A 19,378-nucleotide genomic window follows, 5' to 3' on the forward strand; every position below is an offset into this window, starting at 1 on the left:
TATTCTATGATCCTTTGGCACCAATACATCTTTTAATACCTAAGGATTAAGCCAGCACAGTTTACAGATTTTTAATTTTAAAGTGGTGAATCTTCTGTCAAGCAAGGCAAAAGTCTGTAGAGAAGGTGAGGTATTTATTAGATCTGCCAAGGATGTGCACACAAAGCATGTAAGTTTTCGTTCATACTAGCTCTTCCGCTACTTCCATGTTTCTGAAGAGGTATCTTTGTTCACAGGCTGAAAAGAATGGAAGGGCTCTGTTGCAAACAGAGCAGCAAAAGGGAAGGCAGGATCATCCTTTGTAGTGAACTTTACCTTTTGTTTCACAGCACAGTACGTTGGTTACCACGCACCCTGAGAGAGGAAAGCTTTCAGACCTAAATCAAGTGGGTTTTAATGCATTTTTAAAAAGTTGCTTCTGCCCCTTACTTTTCAGTTTTGAAGAATATTGCACAGCCATCCACATGCTTTTTCTCCTGCTCAGACATGATTTTGGCACGTGACTTTGGAGAAAAGAATCCATCGTATCCTCGATCTTTCAAGGCTGGCAGAAAAAGGGTGAAGTATTGCTCTGTTTCCACTTCCTGGAATTGAACACAAATACCTTAGGCTAGCAAAGTCAAGTAAACCCTTCCTATCACTGTATGGCAACTTGGGCCTGCCTTGGCTTGCAGTCGGCAGCTCTCACCAAGGCAAAAAGCTTCTGTTTGCACAAATCATGTCACTTCCTAAATTAATGGCCTGCTAGAAACAGATCTGCATTCCTGGATATCCTGGAATCCTCCCAAAAGGGAAAGTGACAGGTGTATTTTGAATAGCAATAGATTACACCTGATATGTTTGACATCGGAATGCGGATACTGTCCTGAGAGGTCGATAGATATCCAGCAGCAATTAATATTTAATTTGGAGAGCTCTTTCACACAAGGGTCTTTTGCTGTTCTGTAACAATACATTTTCTTTGTAGTAACATTGATCTTCAAGAGGATTTCAGAGGTTGATCTCTTGAGGTTTTCAGACCAAGGTAACTACTCTCTTCTTGTGCAAGATTTTTGCCTACTAGAACTTTCTTAAAAAAAATAAATATCAGTTTAAAGGCAGAAGCGTTCAACTGTTCTAAACATCAGCAATAAATTTCTAATAACATAGCAGGATACCTATGTACCATATGTACCAATGACAATCGACACTCAGCTTTGACCATGAGAGTCCCCTTGTTTGCCAATGACAGTACTTTTGAGACCTTCACTTCTGTACCAAGCAGGAATGGACTAGAAACAGGGGCGTTTGGGGTTATAGCAGTCTACATTCTCCCCTTCTGTAGTAAACCCTGTACAGACTCAGAAGAAGACTCAGGGAAAAGACTCAGATCTTCCAGTGCAAATTTTCTAGTAATTTAGCTGATTTTATCTCACTTACTTTGTCTCTTTTCGTAAAACACAAGCCAATGTGTAAACAAGGAGCTGTGCACACAGCTTGTATTAGTAAGCCCCAGAATTTGTTAGCAAGCAGGCGAATGTGGTGCTTTCAAGGGAGCATTTCATTCTGAAGGTGGAATTTAATGTTTTCCATTTCTGATGAAAAGTACAGTTATTTTCCAGTTACCTGAAGACTAATGATATCTGCATCACAGTTGACGATTTCTTCCATGATTCCCTTTTTCCTATACTCCCAATTGAGTGCCCAAGATGGGCAGTAGCCATAGAGCTGCCGGGTAGCATATTTATCACACAACACATTGTAACACATAACTGTGAATGAAGCTGGAAGGAAAGAAAGAAAAGGAAAGGTTATCAACCTCTGAAGATTACAAATACTGAACTTATTCAAGCCAAAATACTGAATCTTACATGGTCTATTCTGGTGGGCCTACTGAACACAAGTCAGTGGGCTCATTCCACTGAGCGTTTCATGAACGGGAGTAAAAAAGGCCCTGCTGAGCCAGCAGTTACCACGTAAGGCTAAGCTCTCCCTGAAAAAAAATCAGCATTACTACCAAAACAAGAGGGTGTCATGTGTGTAACAAAGCAATGCAATCCCATTTTGCAATCAATTCTTTATTACCTTTCGGGATGGGGGAGATCTAGGGGTCGGCAACAATTAGGAACAGTGTCTCTCTGGACTGGGGGGTAAGGAGAGGGAGAGGAGAAGCCATTTCAGTGTTGGAGTCAAAACCTAGTATTTATTGCATGAGGTGCCTTTATACAGCAACTTCAGGCTTAAGTGACCTGTACAGTTCTAAAGCAAAAGCAAAACCAAGCTGCTAAAGAAGCTGTTACTACATCATAATATCACAGCCTGATACAGAAATGCTGCTTTAGAACGCTTCATTTTTAGGCAGTCTGATTCCAAAACATTTGTACAATTTTCCTAGCACCTGTACAACATTTCGAAGTTGTATCAAGTTGTATCCGTGTCTGTCAAGTCTAAGGGGTAGAGAGGAGTCTGGGTGAGGGCGGGGAAGAGAAGGAGAAATGAACTCATAAATTAGTAAGCACCTAATACATTGTTTGGTCGCATTTTTAAGAAAAAGAGAGAAGTCAGCATGCAACTCATCAGATCATTCGATTTGAAACACACTCCCTTCACACACAAGCTTCTCAACTCCCTTAGATTTTACACCAAGAAAAAAAGACAGGTAAACGCCACATCCTAGCACCATGCCACTGGGAAAAGACTGCTCATATTTGCAGGAAAAGAAGCGAGGTTTCAGTGTGAGGCTACCCCACAGCTGTGTTTTTTTATACTCATAGTCAAAGAAGATTTCCACTGTTTGGTTGTTTCAATTTTTTACAAAAACAACCAATTGGCTTGTTACAGTTTCTACCATGAAATATTCCACAGGTCACTCACCTAACGCTATGCTTTCTAATGATTTCTGAGTTCTGTTTCTGCTCAGGAAGTTTGATTCAAAAAATAAAACCAAAGTCCATAAAACTCCACTGAGATACTGATTTGTAAGGGAATTTGAAACAGAAATGCAGAACTTAGTATTGTGGTGGCTTACAGAGTTTTTGGCATTTCTTGTTTCTTCCTTTTTTTTTTTCTGTTTTGTAGTTCTTTAATATAAAAAAAAGTGACAGATGATCTTAACTGCAACCTTAAGTTATGAATACCTGCCATCTTCACGTTTCTAAAAAGAAAAAGGGTAGAGGACTGCCACATTAACCTTGCTGGTTATTAATCTGATCTTCTGCAACAGCAATATTAGCGTTTCTCTTCTTTATACAAGCTCACGGATGCTTTTAGAGGGCTCTGTTCAGGATGTGCAGGGGAAGAAGAGCCACTGGATTTGGACAGCCTGCAGAAATGCTGCCTCTTGCACTTTACCAAAAGCAACAATAGAGGGCACTAAATTAACTTCAGTACCAGGCGCTCCACGGGTTCACCTGCAGATAGGGACTTCTCAAAGTCTCACTTTAGTCAGCCTGTGCATGGACAAGGCATTTGTATACAGTTATTTTACAGTTCTTATTATTTCTGATAAATTATTTGTTTGAAAAAAAGCTCTTTTTCTTCAGCACCAGTGGTTGGAACAATTATGAAAATGCCCAACATGGAAAACAAATGACCAGCATCCCATTCAAATTACAATAATGGTATTTACAGCACAGCCATATGTTAATTGTTTTAGTACAAATGAACAGAAATTGCTATTTTCAATCTGATACGTGTAAGGCAGAAGACCTCTGAAAATAAAGCCAAAGAAAAGTTTTTCAGCACATCACTGTGAACATAGGGAAAAGAACCACAAGTTTACCTGAGGGCAGAATTTGGTCTCGTTCTTTTAATGTAATCCATGGCCTTGGAGGCAGCTGCTCTGGATGAACTAAAAAAAATTTAAAGCAGTGATTAATTCAGGCTTTACATTTGTAAGTTACAATTTTTAAGTCAAAATGATGACTGAACAATAATGTTCCATACTGTGCTTTTCAACCTCAACTTCCCAAGTCCTTTTACGCTCCAGGGGAGGCGAAAATCATTTAAACAGCTAGCTGTAGTAAGAGCAAATTTGTTAGTTGTAAGATTCTCACAACTATTTTTGTGTCCTGCTTTCAAATGCAAGAGCACCACCAAAATACTCCTGCACCTTGAATATACTGCAGAAGAAGGAGGGGTAAATTCTGTAGTGGTTCAGACATGCTATACTCCACTTCTCCAAGAACCTCACCCTATATCCATCACTCCTGCAATGTTTTAACTTAGTAGACATCAAGTGGCAAAACAGAAAGCCCAGTTACAGAACCATGAAGCAGGATTTAAGTCAGGTACTGTATATTCTTAATCACTGTGGTATTTCTAGACCTAAATTTGACATTCCACTTGGATTCGGATTATAACTTCTAGTGGCAAGTATCAAAATGGCTTCAGCAAGGAAGACTTTGCACTTTGTTGGTAAATGAAGGGTTTGAAACAGAACAGTGGGAGCAAGTGGCTATAACAGGGTAACACGGGAAAAGCTTAGACAATGTATGTCAACCTCTTCCACTGTGTGCAAGTGTGTGTTTGTGTGTACGCCTGGAACCACTTGACAAAAACGCAAAAGCAGTTGGAAAATGCTCTCCCTTTAGTGGGTCAGATTCTTGTTTTAGCTGCAAATACTGTCAGAAACGCATACTTTTAAACCACTTCTGTCAATCAGATTTGTAGGGCTGTCACCTGCTAGATTGTCAAGCATGTAGTTCAGTAGCTTTCGAGTTCCATCTGGATCCTGGTAGAGGCTGAGAATATCTTGTGATAAAGGATTGCCTGCCAACAGCACAAAACAACAACCGGGTGATTAGCTGCCTGACTTTCTTGAGGCTTTCCAACCAAAGAACACCTCCCATAATGAGAACAGACAAATTGACCCAGAAGATATTTAGGTTGCTTAACTTGGAACTGTAGAACACCACAGTAACAGATGCTATAGAAATAGATAGCACACATAGACTTCCTTTGAGTCACCTCCATCAATAATACAGTAGGTTAAAGGGTTTATTTACCTATCTACAGATTTGAAACAGACTCATACGGAAGTTTAATAGCATTTAAACAGAAAAGCATTGTTTTCCAAACTGGCTGGTCATTTTTGCTACAAGCTTAATATCTCAAATAAACTGTAAGAAAATGTTGAGGTAGCACACAAAGCTTTTGAGCCCAGTGCCCTCAGTAATTCAAGAGTACTCCTAGGAATATTTAACTGTAAAGAACTAACTCACCTTTCAAACCTAGGGTTTGTAGCTGGAAGAGCCGTCCAAGTTCATAAGGCAAAACCCGTAACAGATTGTTATTTAAAAGCAATTCCCTGCAGCAAATGCAAAAACACTTTTGATGAGTATCACTTCAGAAGAAAAATCTTAAAGTGCTATACGCCACTCGTCTTCAAAGATGACACTTTTCACCCTGAATTTTTTTGAATTATGGAAAGATATGCCAATCTTCCCATTTCAAAGGACAACCAAAATACTTTCATTATGAAAAAAAAGCCACAAAAACCCCAAAACACAAAATTAAATCAGGGAGAGTTTAAATAGCGGGCAATCACCAAGTCTCAAACAATGTTTCAAAGCAGAAGACTACATAGCTTACAGACATATATCTGCAGAGACCAGAAAAGATGGGTAATGAACCCAAAAGTAATTATTGGAACTGAAGCTTTGCACCAATCTTGAATTTTTCAGAATTGTTTCAGATACAAAATGGAAAGCAAAATAAAACTGCCGGTCCCAATCCCAGAATACAGATTTTTGAAAAATTAACCAGAATAATTTCTCTCACCTGAGAGATACCATGTTTCCTAGTTCTGCTGGTAAACTTCTGAGTTTGTTGGATGACAGATCCAGGTAAACCAGATTATGAAGCTTGGCAATATCAGGTGGAATGCGAGTAAGATTGTTGTCATTGAGGTGCAGAGCAGTCAAGTGCGTCAGTGACCAAAGTGACGTACTTAAGCTCCGCACTCTACCTAAAAAAGAAAAGCAAAGAACCACCTCTTCAGTCAGGTTTGTACCCTAAAACCATCAGGCACAGACTGTGGGGGATGTCAGAATATGGGATTTCCAGTAAGGAAACCCTACCACTTCACTGGAACACTCAGTGGCACTTGCAGAAGATACCTTCATGTATCTTTTCTAGGAGCAGACTTTAAATAATTATCTAACCTTCCCAGTTAAAAGGATAGAGACAGAGGTATAGTTCTAGGGAAGCAGAAATGCTACCCAAAACCCCGTGTCCAGTCTGTGCTGGTGTTTTAAACCAACTGGGCTGAATGTGATCCAGCCAAGTTCGAAGACAATCTGGTCAATCAGTTAATCCTCCTCCCCCAACTCAGAAAAACTGTATTGAACACAGGATCCTCTATCTGAAAGCATATGGTGCGATTCTGGGGCACCAACAACTCCACCAAACCAAAACTCAAAACAAAACCAACTCACCCGAGATCTCTAATTCAGCCCAGTGCGACTTCTTCCCGTTGGCTACCTCTTCTGCTGACATGATGGTGTAAATTCTGCGAGGATCTGGAGGATCATATTTTTCCTTTGGCATCCCTGTTAGTCTGAAAGACCATCACAACCATTAACGTCTGCGACTCAACAACATTTCCTCATTGCTAGCCCGCCAGGAGATTACCTTCCCCAGTGACACACTGCAAAAACACACGCCCTGGAGTTTATGTAGAGTAAATGTTATGCTGACTTCAGCACAACTCCTTCCAGTGCATGGAGTTAAGAAGGTGCTCAGACTTTTGCAGAATATGGCCCTTTCTTCCTACAAAGTTTGGTTTTCTGCAGTTGTCTGCAGTGTTACCTTGCACTGTCCCGATGTGGACTTTCTGGATTTCCCAGTTTACCCCCCAGATTGAGGTGTAACCTATGTCATCGCTGAGTTATTTGCTGTGTGCAGAACCTGCAGACAAGACAACAGCGTTTCGCTCATTCATGGCAAAAGCGCAAGGATTGCTCCCTCCTGTAGTTTTCACAGGGAACCAATGATTGAAGGGAAGGCTCTTCTCTGCTTTTACAGCAAGTATTTTCAACATACAAAGTCCCACTTTTGCACTCCACTTATACAAGACTTGAATTTGCAGTCTGAAGGGGAATTAGCTCAATTTTTCCACTAACTATCTAGCTTTTCTGTTCTGTGCCTTTTCATGCTCAGAATCAGTCAAGATCTTTTTACTCCTAATGGCCTAGAAGACATAAAACGAGCTCAGGTAAAATTCTCATTGGCTGTTCTTACGCATACAGGGCTTCAGCCCAGTCCAAAACTTTAATATCAGATGCATTCATGTCTTAAGGGTGAGCTTGCGCACACACAAATTCAACTGATCTCATTTTCCAGATTCTTGTCAGAAAAGGGCTCTGACATCCTGTTCAAAAAACACACACTTTCCAGACAACATGGGGAGAAGTTTCCCTCCATAGCTCCCCAGACCCTCATGCTGAGAAAGACTGGTGGGGGGAGGAGAGGTGGTTTGGTTTAAAAATGTAAAGTTAGCCGAGTTTGCTGTTCACTGGTCTTTTCCTCCCCAGACACACAAAATACACAAGCCTTGATTTTATAGAAGTCCAAAGCAGCTGGTCTACAGGATGCATTTTTTTCCCTCATACATACGTCTCTACTACAACTGGCTGCAATAGCTGTGAAGCTCTTAAGACAACTGTAAATGATTTGGTTTGCTGAACTAACAAGACAGAAAACTATGAAGAATTTGAAGAAACTAGTTGCTTTTTTTTTGTTTTTTCCAGCTAGTCCAACTAAACAAAGATCACACATGCCCTTTATGAGCTTGAAGTAATGCAGTTTTTTTCCAGCTGATGCAGATAGCCAAAACAGTGTTCTGGCATTGCACAGGGGTAAGATTTGTCAGGGCTGTTCCCTGTGAAGGGTCTGTTACAGGTCTGGTGCTTGCTTCCCCAATGAACACTCCAGGAAATTCCATTCGTGCTGAATTAAGGCTCCCTGGTGCAAGTGCAGGGCAGATGTGAGCCCCACATCTAATTATAGCTGACTTCTATTTACAGGTGAAGTCACACGGCGAGGAAAGCTACAGGGTAAGAGGATTCTGTGCTCACACTGCTCAGCTGCAGCAATTCAGTTCGGGGCCATGAATGAAACAGATTTAAGGACATGGGATTAGACCTGAAATCCTTCGATCCTTGTTTCAGAACTCTAAAATCGGCAGTGGTACTTCCCAACACAATCAGAATTACAAACTACACTTTGGGAGTGCTAAATCTCTGGTGCTTGGGTTTTTCCGCATTTAATCTTCACTGTTAAATACATACATGTGCAGAAGCAGGGAGCAGCCCCGGGCCCATGATCAGATTCCTCACAGCCCCTGCCAAAGCCACAAGAGCCCTATTTCACCTTTTCTCCTGGGCATCCTTGCCTTTAGACGTGTATGAAACTAATCCACATTCCAGCGAGTCTCGACACAGCTCTTCCTGGATTTTGCTAGACCCCTGGAACCGACCAGAGACATCCAGCAGAGCTGTGAATCGCTGCCGAGATGGGCGGGCCAGGACCTGAGCATGGGGAGAGCTTGAAATCCCTGGCAGCTGCAGAGTGCGCAGTCCCAGTCCCCACGCCTGCGGGGAAGCACATCACAAGGCTACTGTACTTTGTATTAAAGTCTAATTGCCTCGAGTAGCATCAAGTGTATCATCTAGCATGCTACTCAATACAAATTTTACATGATATAGACTCGAATCAAGACCATGGTCCTAACGTTTCAGATAGATACGGCATAAACGGAGCCAGTCTGTCTGTACCAAAAAGCAGCACGCTAGTTTTGCAGCAAGTAAAGCTGTCACATCACTGTCAAAGGATTACCTCTGATGATCCTTTAACAGAAAACGAGATTTCATTACCTGGCAATGTTTATTCCATCCGCAGGGCATACTGCAGATTAGAAGGGGGAAACCTAAAAGCTGGGTGGTGAAAATCAAGCAGAATACCAACAAAGGATTAAGGGTTTATGGCAGAAGGGAGTTTTTCGGATCTTTGAGCCTTAATCATCAAACATTTGAACTGACCCAGGATGGGTCTTCATTTTGCTTTTTAATCTGTCATATCTTAAAACAATCTGTACTTCTATGACATCTGGACCTAGGACATCGCAAAGTTTGCTGTCCAATACCCAGCATGAGCATTTGGGTGAGTGCTCGGTGCAACACACTGTGCTTACCGGGTCTTCACATTCTTGTTTTCCACAGCATAATATAATAGCAATATCAGACCCAGGCAGATTTAAATTTCAGTTTCTGCATACTGAAACTCCTCCCTGCCCTGCCTAGTGCTGGCAAAAGCTTTGGCCATGGTTGCTTCCTATGGGCTTCTTAAGGTTTATTTCCAGCTAAAAAAAAAAAAGCGGGAAATGATTTGTATTTCTGCTCGCCGTTTCATCACAAGCCAGACACAGATGGCCAACAGCTCAGGCAGGCTCAGTCCAGCCAGGGGTCCTTGCTGGCACACGTGTGATGATTCAAAGTCTTGAAGCGGCAGCGGTCTGCTCCAGCTGCTGAGCAGCCTCGCTGGAAACCAGAGCGGGGCTTGCCGTTCCCACTGCCAGACCCCAGCAGCTTCGCTCCTCGCAGCGGGGCAGAAGTTGGACAAATATCCCAGGGCCTGCTGATGAGGTCTTTAAAACTGCGGTGGTTAGACCATCTGAGTCACCCCATACTCATCCATACCTGCCCACAGGCTGAGAGATGACCACTGACCGGGTGACACGACCAAAAAGCTTCAGGATTACAGTTTCCTCCTTGGCAGGGAACCCAATTAAATTATGTTGAAATATCGCTCATTATGAGAAATGTTCTGCCAATTTAAAGCAGTTTGCAGCAGTCAGAGGCCCTCCAACGAAATGAGCCCTGAACTGCGAGTCAAACGACACACACATTTTTCAGCTGTTAGTCACTTCAATATTATTTTGAAATAGTAGTGAGTCAAATGAGCATCAGTGTAATTTCCACAGTTACAGAAAAGGGAAAACAAACCTAAATCAAATATACTTTTTTTTTCTTCTGCGTAACAGCAACATTGAGCAAGACTTGAAAGCCACCCAATGTATTTTTTTGAAGGAAAAATGAATTCTGCCTGGGTTCCCAACTCCTGCTGTTCCCACCTCCCACTCTGCTTGTCCCGGAACTAAACCAGTATTCAAAAATCCCAAGCTATTTTTGCTCGGTCTTCAAGGAGCGACACCAAGTTCCCCGAACCAGTTAACCCCCAAATCCTTGCTGTCTCAAGGAACAAAGCAGGACAACCCAGACAGGGATGTGGGAACTGAAGTAGCACTGATTTTGGTCAGCTTGAGCTGTTGCAGAGTTGCACCCTGTGAGTTCAAGCAAGGCCTCTGCTAAAATTCAGCTAACACAGGTGTGACATGAGCAGAATATGTGCACTCAGTTTCTTTGCTTTTCAAGTGGGACCAAAAAAAATTATTGCTGTCTCTTCTTCTAAAGAGTTCCCTTGGAAAACTTTCGAAGCTACTAAAACTTGCTCTCCACTACAAATCTAACCATGTAAACTTAGATAGTATGACCCTGATATCGTGTAAATGAAAGAAAACCTGACCATGAGAACATCAGCACATTAGTAAGAACAATATTTAAGCTCTGAATGAACTCCGAATTCTGGGGGTTGCTAACAATGTCATGCTTATGCGCTAACTCTTTGGCTACAAGTCCATCCTCGAAAGCCTAGAGATGACTGGCATAGCAGGGTTACTCAGCTGAAACCCTAAGCACGGTCCCAGGTGAACTTAAGCAGCTCTAGCTCAGCTGCATATAAAAAGGGCTAGGGGGAGGTTACTTGGTTTGGAAGTGTTGTGAGTGGTAGGCTTGTGGCTGCCTTTTTGTACTCTTGTTTTTAGATGCTTTTGTGTACAGGGTGCACTGACTGTCAATTAAAGCCAAGAAAAAAAAAAAGGAATAATGTAACAGTACTGAAGGTGTGAAGAGTGCCAAAGAAGAAAGTTTTGAGCTATCAGGCTGTGCCACAGGCTTTTACTCTGAAGATGTGTTTTTTGGGCAACAAACAACAGGAGCTTCTGCACACTTGGAGTTTCAGGCAACTAGCTAATAACAGAAAGGAGCACTGCTCTTCTGTACTTAACTATCTAAGATGTTTTCAAGTTATAGAGGTGTGGAGAATATGAGATAGGGAGGATATAGTTAGCAGTATGAAATATAAACTGTGATTTTTCTTAGTGAGAAGCTGAAGGCAGCCCTACAATTTGCATCAATACAATAGGAGAAAAAATGACACTATGCTATGGATTAAGAAATTTCTTAACTCTGTATTTTTTTTTGTATGGGTGGGGGAAATCAACAGCAGCTGTGAACACAGAAAATCTCTTCCATTACATAGCACACCCAAACACACCGAAGTAACTATCTGAGAGTTGCTATGAGAGATGAACTGCATCACTATCATTTTTAATAAAGTCAGATCTCTTCTTCCGAAGGCAAATATCCCCCATCAAGCAGAAGGATTAACGTATGTTCAGCAGAAAGAGAAAGCCTGCTCAAAGCTGTCCAAATTATTTGGCATCTATGTTGCAGGAGGACCTTGAAGCCAGATAGGTCAAAGTCCCTTAGAGCTACGTGCTGCTGCAAAATAATGACCAGTCCCTTCCCCAGAGAGGTTAGAAGACGCATTTCTTAAATTACAGTGACTATAAGGTGTTGTTCCATTTAAGTTCCTTCATACTTCAATGCATAAATGGTCTGTTTCTAACGAGGAAGCAAATTGAAAAGAGCTGCAACTTCATCTTGCTTCAGCCCTGTGTTCATGGATGTGTTGGCACAACTCAAAATCCTCGCCTCCAGCAGAGTGACGTTCTTTGTGATTTTTTTTTTTCAGTCTCCGTATATAGATGAGTCAAACTGCCAAAGCATTTTGAAAACTATCCAGCAGACAGCCCTGAATCATTCCTGCTTCCTCTGCGCAGTAACAGCTTACTGTCCATCCACTTCCATATGGTGATCCCTCCCAGGAATTAAAAATCCTGCTGGCTGATGAGGCCAGAGCATGTGCGTACACATGTATACACACAGGCGCACGTTACTTAACGTTGGAAAGCTGGACCACAGGCTGGAAAACAGAGCCATTTTTATCTACGTATTTTGTAAACAGGACTAAATGGTGGCAAAGAGGAGAGGAAGGCTACTCATCTCTAATAACTGTGCTCCATTTTCAGATGAGTGTATGACGAAAGTCTCCCCATCTCAGCCTCCTGAAGGAGAAGGGGAAGTACAGCCAATACCCACAAATCCAAAAACTGACTTAGAGTACTCGGGGGGGGGGGGGTATGAAGATCGAGAAAGTAAGATGCTTGTTTAAGGGTATGCTAAGGAGATTTAAAACAAAACTGCTAGTACTAGGATATGTCCATATGTATTGGCTTCAGGTAAACTACTTAGTACATCATTGTGTGTAGTACCTAGCGTATATATACTAGCAAGAAAATATGCATGGGGCATTTTGATAGTCTTTTGCTTGGATCTGAATTTTCTTCATTGTGCTTTCCTGCAGGAACATATTCAACCACCTCTGCATATGCTGTCTCCACCAAGAGTTCAACAAGCACCGTGAGTCTGCCAACAAAGGTACTGTCTCTTTTCAGTTTCTTATTCCAAGTAACCTGATCGGCAATACAGATTATCAGTGAAACATAAAAATGCCTCATCACGGGTTTTTTATTAAAAAGAGAAAAATAAGCATTTTTTTACTGAGATTTCAAACAATCTTTGAGGAAAGTATAATCAAAGTGCATAAATAGAGACTATTTGGACACAAGTAAGTATCCTACCATCAGGAGAATAGTTAAACATTAAGTGGAAATAAATGGCAAGGCACAAGATGAAATTTGAAGTGAATATTAAATCTAAGGAATAACAACTAAAATTTCAAGCTTAGCACCATGGAACTAGCAACAAACGATGAAGTCCACAAGTACAACTGAAAAAAACCTTTTGTTTTATAAATATGTAAAAAGATGTATTTACTTTCATATCATCCATTCAAGAAAACTGTTTCTCACGAGATTGCACACTGACTCTGCTATGCAGAGGGCTCCTCTACATGAACTCATTTGGACTATTGATCTGTACTCACTAGTAATCTCTTCTTCTGCAGAAACAGTCCAAAACTGCATAGTTAGAACTGTGGAAACAGAGCATTAAAAGTCATTCGCTTCTACCTCCTTTCAAGTCTGTAGCAACAGTAACTCTGCCTCTATAGTAACCTGTCGACAAGGCCCCAGCCCAGTTTGCTTTTTTAAAATAATCTGGGTTCCAAGTAGGAAAGAGACGGGACCTTACTTCTGTAATGCTGTTAGAAAATTACATCAGCTTGCACTCTTCTCATCTGCTAATGCATTTAAAAATACAGCAAGGTAATATGAGAATTTTCTTGAACCACATCAGTCACGCATCTAAAACCAAACTTGCTTTACTATGACATCTTTGTTACTCTTAGGTTCAGTACTTAAATCCCTCAACTTGAAACTTTAGAGAGTCTTCACATATATTGCAAGCTGACCATTTTAATAAAACTGCCACCACTTTTACATGATCAAGATAAATATTAGACGTAGAAAATATTTCAACAGAACAAGTTTCAGAAGTAATGGTCATAGTCCTCCTTTGAACCTATCGCAAGGCAGATCTCCTTCAAGGACTATAGCTTTATATTGCAGCTGATGTAAGTAAAATAAGTAGAAGTGGAAAGACCTAAGTAGTGGGATCTCTGTACCAATGCTGAGAGGATGAAAAGCTGTTCCTCTAAGCTATAATGGTCAGGAGGCATTTTTGTGCTGAGAAGCAGAAGGGAAAAGACTCTTACTATGGTGCTGCCCCTGACTGGCAATTTTATCTTTGCCGTAGTCAAGGGAAATTCACAGCCATCCACCAGGTTTGGAACAAGGTTGCACAGGCAGGAGGCATCTTCACGGGGTACAGGGTCGGGAAGAGTGCACTACTGCTTCATAAACTTGGTGGACAATTTGGAAAGTGGTGCTGTCGCAACCGGAGTGGTGGCAACCCTGTGAGAACCTGCAAGCAGGGTTTTGGACTTGCACTTGCCCACTCCAGCTAGTGAACCCAGAAGCGTGGTGAAAAGGACATGTCAACAAGCAGCACAGCAACAAACCGATGCAATTTGTCCAAACCTTGCTCCAGTTTTCATTCCAGGTGGTATGTAGATTAGGCTCAGCAATAGGAGGCTATTTAAGTTGCACATGTTCAGTTTCACAGAAAATCTTCTCTTTGCTCACTAGCAAGTTCTTCACAGTGTGAGAGGTGCAGCAGTTCACAGGGATCTGCTAGAGGCTGTCATGTAAAGGGACTGTTCGCAGGGATTGGAAACACGGTCACTGTTACCTTAACTACACAAGTTTCTTCCTTTCCAGTACAGAATTGCTTATACCCAGCACATTGGTTAGGGTACTGTCTCTGCTTACGCAGAACTGCTCATGTGCTGTCGCGTCCCTGTAAGGCAAGCAAAACAAGATGCATGACTGGCTGCAGCGACGTTCAGCAACCACATCCTGTGAGGCTTCTTGCCTCCTCTGCCTGTCTTGACGTACGGCACAAGCCCGAGTGCAGGGAAATTCAAGTTGGGGGTGGGAGTACTGAAACACAAGAGATAACCAAGAACCTGTGAGCTGATAGTAACTGCAGTGGCAGTGGGATCCCAGGGCGCTTCACGTTATTGCTTCAACAAAGACCATAAAAGCCCAGAGAAGCACACAAAAGTCACAGAAGCAAATCCTGGAGGAAAAAAAAAAAAGTAGCAAAAGCCAAGAGGAGGAGTGGGAAGGGAGGGAACGAGCTGTATTTGATTAATCCTAGAGCCAACTGGCACTCACTTGATGGAAATGGTAATTGTCCTATTGATACACGCCCACTACTTATTTCCCCCTGTTCCCTCATCTCCTCTAAATGAAGTGTAGTCTTTTCTTAAATCACAGGTAATGTAAGAATATCCAGGTTTCCACCCTTCCTTTTCCTCTGTCACATCCCCACTTAAAAGAACAGCTGAAATATTTACTACATGGAAACACTATGTAACATTACGTAGTTATTTTTAATTTCTGTACTTAGTTAACTTTTCAGTCCTTATTCCAAAAGAACAATTTCTGCTCTATTTGAAATAGTCTGTTACCTCTCATTGCGTACATGACAACTCCTGAATATCTCCATGAAGTCATAGAACAATACCTGCCTTTGTCTGCAGATGCCTTTTGTACTTATTACTTTCAAAGGAGCTCTTACGGCTAGTTTACATGCAAACACTGGGTACATAGCTCCTCAAAAGCAAAGCTCTGCTTAACAGAAATGCATACAAGGGGTCTATTATAGGGCAAGAAGAGTTTCAACAGACAGCCTGTAAATAAATCTAATCAAAAGCCCCCAGAGGGACAGTTTAAATAGTACATTTATTTACACAAGTATCCCACACTAGTTCAAAGAAATTACCCATTTGCAATGCCGCCCCATCCCCTGGAGAGCACTGGTCTTTTAATGAGATACAGAACAGAGTGGCTTAAAGGATTAAGAACTGAAGTCACCAGGAGTCTAGGGAAGGCACCAGCCAGCACCGGCTCAGTAGCAAGCATCAAGACAAAACGCTGTCCTGGGCTGTGGGCACAGAAGAAAAGCAGCCGTGCATGGCTGCAACTTAAAGCAGGAGGTTTTCCTAGTACCAGGTTGACAGCAAGAGGACCAGGGAGACAGAAAACTCTCAACACCAAGAAATGAGTAAGCTTAAAGCATCATGGTGTGTGAGCATCCCTCTGAGCCTCCAGGGAAAGAGCTGTTTTATTGACAAACCTAATCCGATGCCTCAGCTCATTCAGTCACTCACTTAGAAATGATAAAGATCCCTGTCCAAGTTGCCCCGAGCCAACACCCTGTCTCATTCAACTCCTCAGGACCAATAATTGGAAAGCAGTCAGCTATCGACCTGTTTTTTGAGCAAAACTACACCAGAATTATTAATTCATGCACACCACTGCAGCAACTTGGAAGCGGTCTTTTCAATGAACTTTTCTTCCTTTCTTTAAAATACAGTTTGAATCATCAATAACCTTTCATCCTTCAAAGAAAAGTCTGTGCTAGGATAAAAGCATAAATGAGATTATTTCCACAGCTATGACATTATCTTACCCTCTAAGTGGTAGGCTGCCAACGCTTCAACAAAATAAGCAAAGCCCAGCAGCACTTCAGCTGCTCTCCCTATATGATAGAAAGATAACGGCCACCTTATCGCTCACAATCTGTTCTTTGCAGCAATAATTAACAACAGGGAAACCTGCAACATAAAACTTCCTTCAGATAGCTTTAAAGTTACAAGGCCTGTCCTGTTCAACTACAGGTAGATTTGGATGATTCAAAGCTCAAGATTTCAAAAGAAAGGAGGGAAAAAAAAAAAAAAGCCAGAGGAAAAAGTACATACCAATAGTGGAAACTTTTGCAATCATTGGCACAATAAATTAGCCTTTTCATATCAGAGCCCAGTTTCAACAGGCCACAGGATGCTGCCCTAGACAGGTTTGTATGCTCAGAGGAAGAGGAGAAAGAAAAGGGATTCCTTTAAAATAAAGCAGTTTACAGGCATAAACCCCTTTCTCAGTAGGGTGTATTTAAATGTACTTTACTTCTTTAATCAAAGAAGTAAGAAAGCTTGCCTGATTGCCTGAGAAAAGCATATTATTTGGATATAGAAAGATAGTTAGTTCAGCTGCTTCTGTATCTGATTACCAAATGTTTCCCACATGATTTTACACAATACTTAAACTTCCAAATACTAGATTTAGTTTTAAAAATCAATGTTGATGAGTAACATATACTCTTCTAGCTACATTCCAGCAAGGTGGAAAATGAGAAACTACAGCAACGATAGTCCAAGACCATCTCTGTGGGGACCAGGAAATTCACCTCTAACAGAAAAGTGAGATGCGGATATCTGGTGGTTAATTCCCTATAAGCATCTATGAAATCTCACCGCACCAAGACACCCACGAGCTGTGATCTCCAGTGGGTCGAGACGCTACCTGGTGCAGGAGGTATCCTGCTGTCTAGACCAAAACTAGCAGAAGGCTAATTCTGTTGCCCAGAACAACCATTGTAATATTTTGTTTATTAGAGGGAAGTAGGCCACATGGAAACAAACCCTGAAGTATATGTTAGCTGCAGGGGATACAGCTGAGAGCTGACATGAATTGCACTCATTCCTCTGCCAGAAGACAGGCTGAACTTGGGTGTATTCCTCTGCTCAGCACCTTGAAGGGATTTCATCTAAAGTGCATGCATTACCTAACCAGGGAATACTTTTGGCAATTTTTGCTGAAGTTTTTCAGACAGGTTCATTTTCTGTTATTTCTTAATATGCTAGCACTTGAGAAGCTAATTCAAGTGTTCCCTAATGTCTGCGTTTGCAAGGCTTCCTCGTGGTGTTCCCTGCCTCCCCATCACACTGAGTTTTGGTCACAGTCCTTCACTGCAGATTCGGAGTTACGCAAGCCATCGGGCACCGTCGGAAGAGCTGTGGCACTACGCTCGCTTTCCAGGCACTGAGGTGCTAGGAGGCCCAAGTACTTACGACGCGAAGTGCTGTATAAACCTGCAAAGATGATAATGATCTCTGAAAGGAAGCTAAAGAGGAGAAATACAGTCCGAGGCCCAGGTCCTACCAAACATCACTCACTGCTGGGTTGCACGCACACTGCTGCTATACAGAAATGGAGCCTAAAGCAAGAGCAGAGACACAGCGGGTATGCGGAAGAGGCAGGGACGGATTCAGGAATGCTGTAGCACTGTTGACAGCTTGAGGTTTTAAAACACGTAATTTTCCAAGTAGAAAATACTTCTGAGTTATACTCATCTCCCCACATACATGTGGAGGGTTGTTTTGTCCATACCTGCAGCTGCCATGGAATAAGTGTCCATCAATTTAAAATTGAACGGTTCCACCTTTACATGCACGGGAGCTTTGTTTGGCAGCACCTCGGGGTTACTACAGCAGGCAGAAAAACATCTTGCAGTTCATCATAGGACTAGTCACTGTGCAGTCTTGAAGTCAAACCATACACCAAAAAATACATCAAAGAATGAAACGGATATCCTAAGGTCATAGCCTCGCTCAGACTTTGCTACGTAAATCTGCAAAAAGGCTACATAATCTTGTAATCCAAGACATTTCAAAGAGAATTTGAACTTAGTACTGTAAAAAACCCCAAACTTCCTATTCTGTCCACAGGTCTCAAACACTTAATATATGTACTTCTCTCATCCACTCAAAATATTCCTAATCTACCTGACGAACTCCACTCCTGCACAATCTCTTCCTCCCGACTAAGGAAGAGAAGGATCATTGCACAGGTACAAAACTGTGCCTAGAGATTGAACTACTCCCAACGGTAAGACGCAATTTGGCTGGAGGAAAAAATGCAAGCTAAGGGCCATCTGACAATCTGAACCCAACTCTTCCTGGCACTTGTGACTATATTCTGGTATGTGAGAAGTTGTCTCGCCCTGTTTTCCTTTTGCTTTCTTAACTTTCCAAAACAAAAAGGGATTAGAGGAAAGGCGTTCACAAGTGGAAATTTCTGCTGGGTGGATAATTCATCCTGTGCTAGCTCTCTCCCACTTCCAGGGCCAGTAGTAAATTCATGTAACAGAATAAATATAAATTTAATTTTACAGTATAAAGGAAGCAGTAACCAGTTTTCTGGAACTACATTCACCACCACCCCAATTGGCCTTTTCCTGCCAGGAGCTGCAAGTTCCATGAGTCTAATTAAATGCAAAAAAAGAGTGTTTTCTTTCACCTGGAGAGCAGAGTTTCTCACAACTGTTCTGCTTTCATGTCCCTTGCAAACCAGTTCTTGGTTTCCTATCTGTATCGGCAGGAAGCTGTACCTTGCAGCAGCCTGTGTCATGTGTGCAAGGGCTGCACAGCGCATACCGATACGTGCTCCGACAAGAAGTGAGAGAACCAACCCTTTCCAAAAGGCCAGGAAACACTGGTAGTTTCACAGTGCTGGTAGCGGTTCCTGTCTGCGTTTCTCCCCACGGACGACGGGGTGACAGCTCTCTGCTTTCTCTGAGTATTTTAATTCCACTCCAGCTCTCAGCCTGAAGCAACAAGAGCAGCAAAGGATATTCTCCATGTGTCAAGGCTGACTCAAGATAAAAGACATCAATTTGAGGGAGATTAACATCCCTTGTGCCATTGGGAAGCTTACTGACCTCACACAAGTCTCGGGTATACATTCACCTGTACCCCCCTCAAGAGCAAACTCCTTAGCCTATCTCATGGAAGAGACAAATGTATCCAGAGTGCTTGAATGGGACCTTCCCATCAGAAGCTCTCAAATATCTTT

The 19,378-nt window shown here is 42.0% G+C and overlaps 1 protein-coding gene across 3 annotated transcripts in view; it reads right to left on the minus strand.

The window, feature by feature from the left end:
* The window catches only part of CNOT6L (CCR4-NOT transcription complex subunit 6 like), a 38,039-nt gene that overhangs the window by 10,932 nt on the left and 7,729 nt on the right, over window positions 1–19,378 (minus strand). For 2 of the 3 annotated variants that reach the window (XM_075420825.1, XM_075420827.1), the window contains exons 2-8: window positions 6,417–6,538; window positions 5,761–5,947; window positions 5,202–5,287; window positions 4,660–4,749; window positions 3,761–3,829; window positions 1,606–1,763; window positions 430–584 (exon numbers count right to left, since the gene is read on the minus strand). In XM_075420825.1, coding sequence (XP_075276940.1) covers window positions 430–584; window positions 1,606–1,763; window positions 3,761–3,829; window positions 4,660–4,749; window positions 5,202–5,287; window positions 5,761–5,947; window positions 6,417–6,528 — 857 coding nt within the window. In that variant the 5' untranslated portion in view covers window positions 6,529–6,538. Of the gene's footprint in view, window positions 1–429; window positions 585–1,605; window positions 1,764–3,760; window positions 3,830–4,659; window positions 4,750–5,201; window positions 5,288–5,760; window positions 5,948–6,416; window positions 6,539–14,372; window positions 14,481–19,378 lie in introns of those variants that run through there. The other variant, XM_075420826.1, reaches the window with a different exon arrangement.

The sequence above is a fragment of the Opisthocomus hoazin genome, chromosome 5 (genome assembly GCF_030867145.1).
Source record: "Opisthocomus hoazin isolate bOpiHoa1 chromosome 5, bOpiHoa1.hap1, whole genome shotgun sequence".
Taxonomy (NCBI): domain Eukaryota; kingdom Metazoa; phylum Chordata; class Aves; order Opisthocomiformes; family Opisthocomidae; genus Opisthocomus; species Opisthocomus hoazin.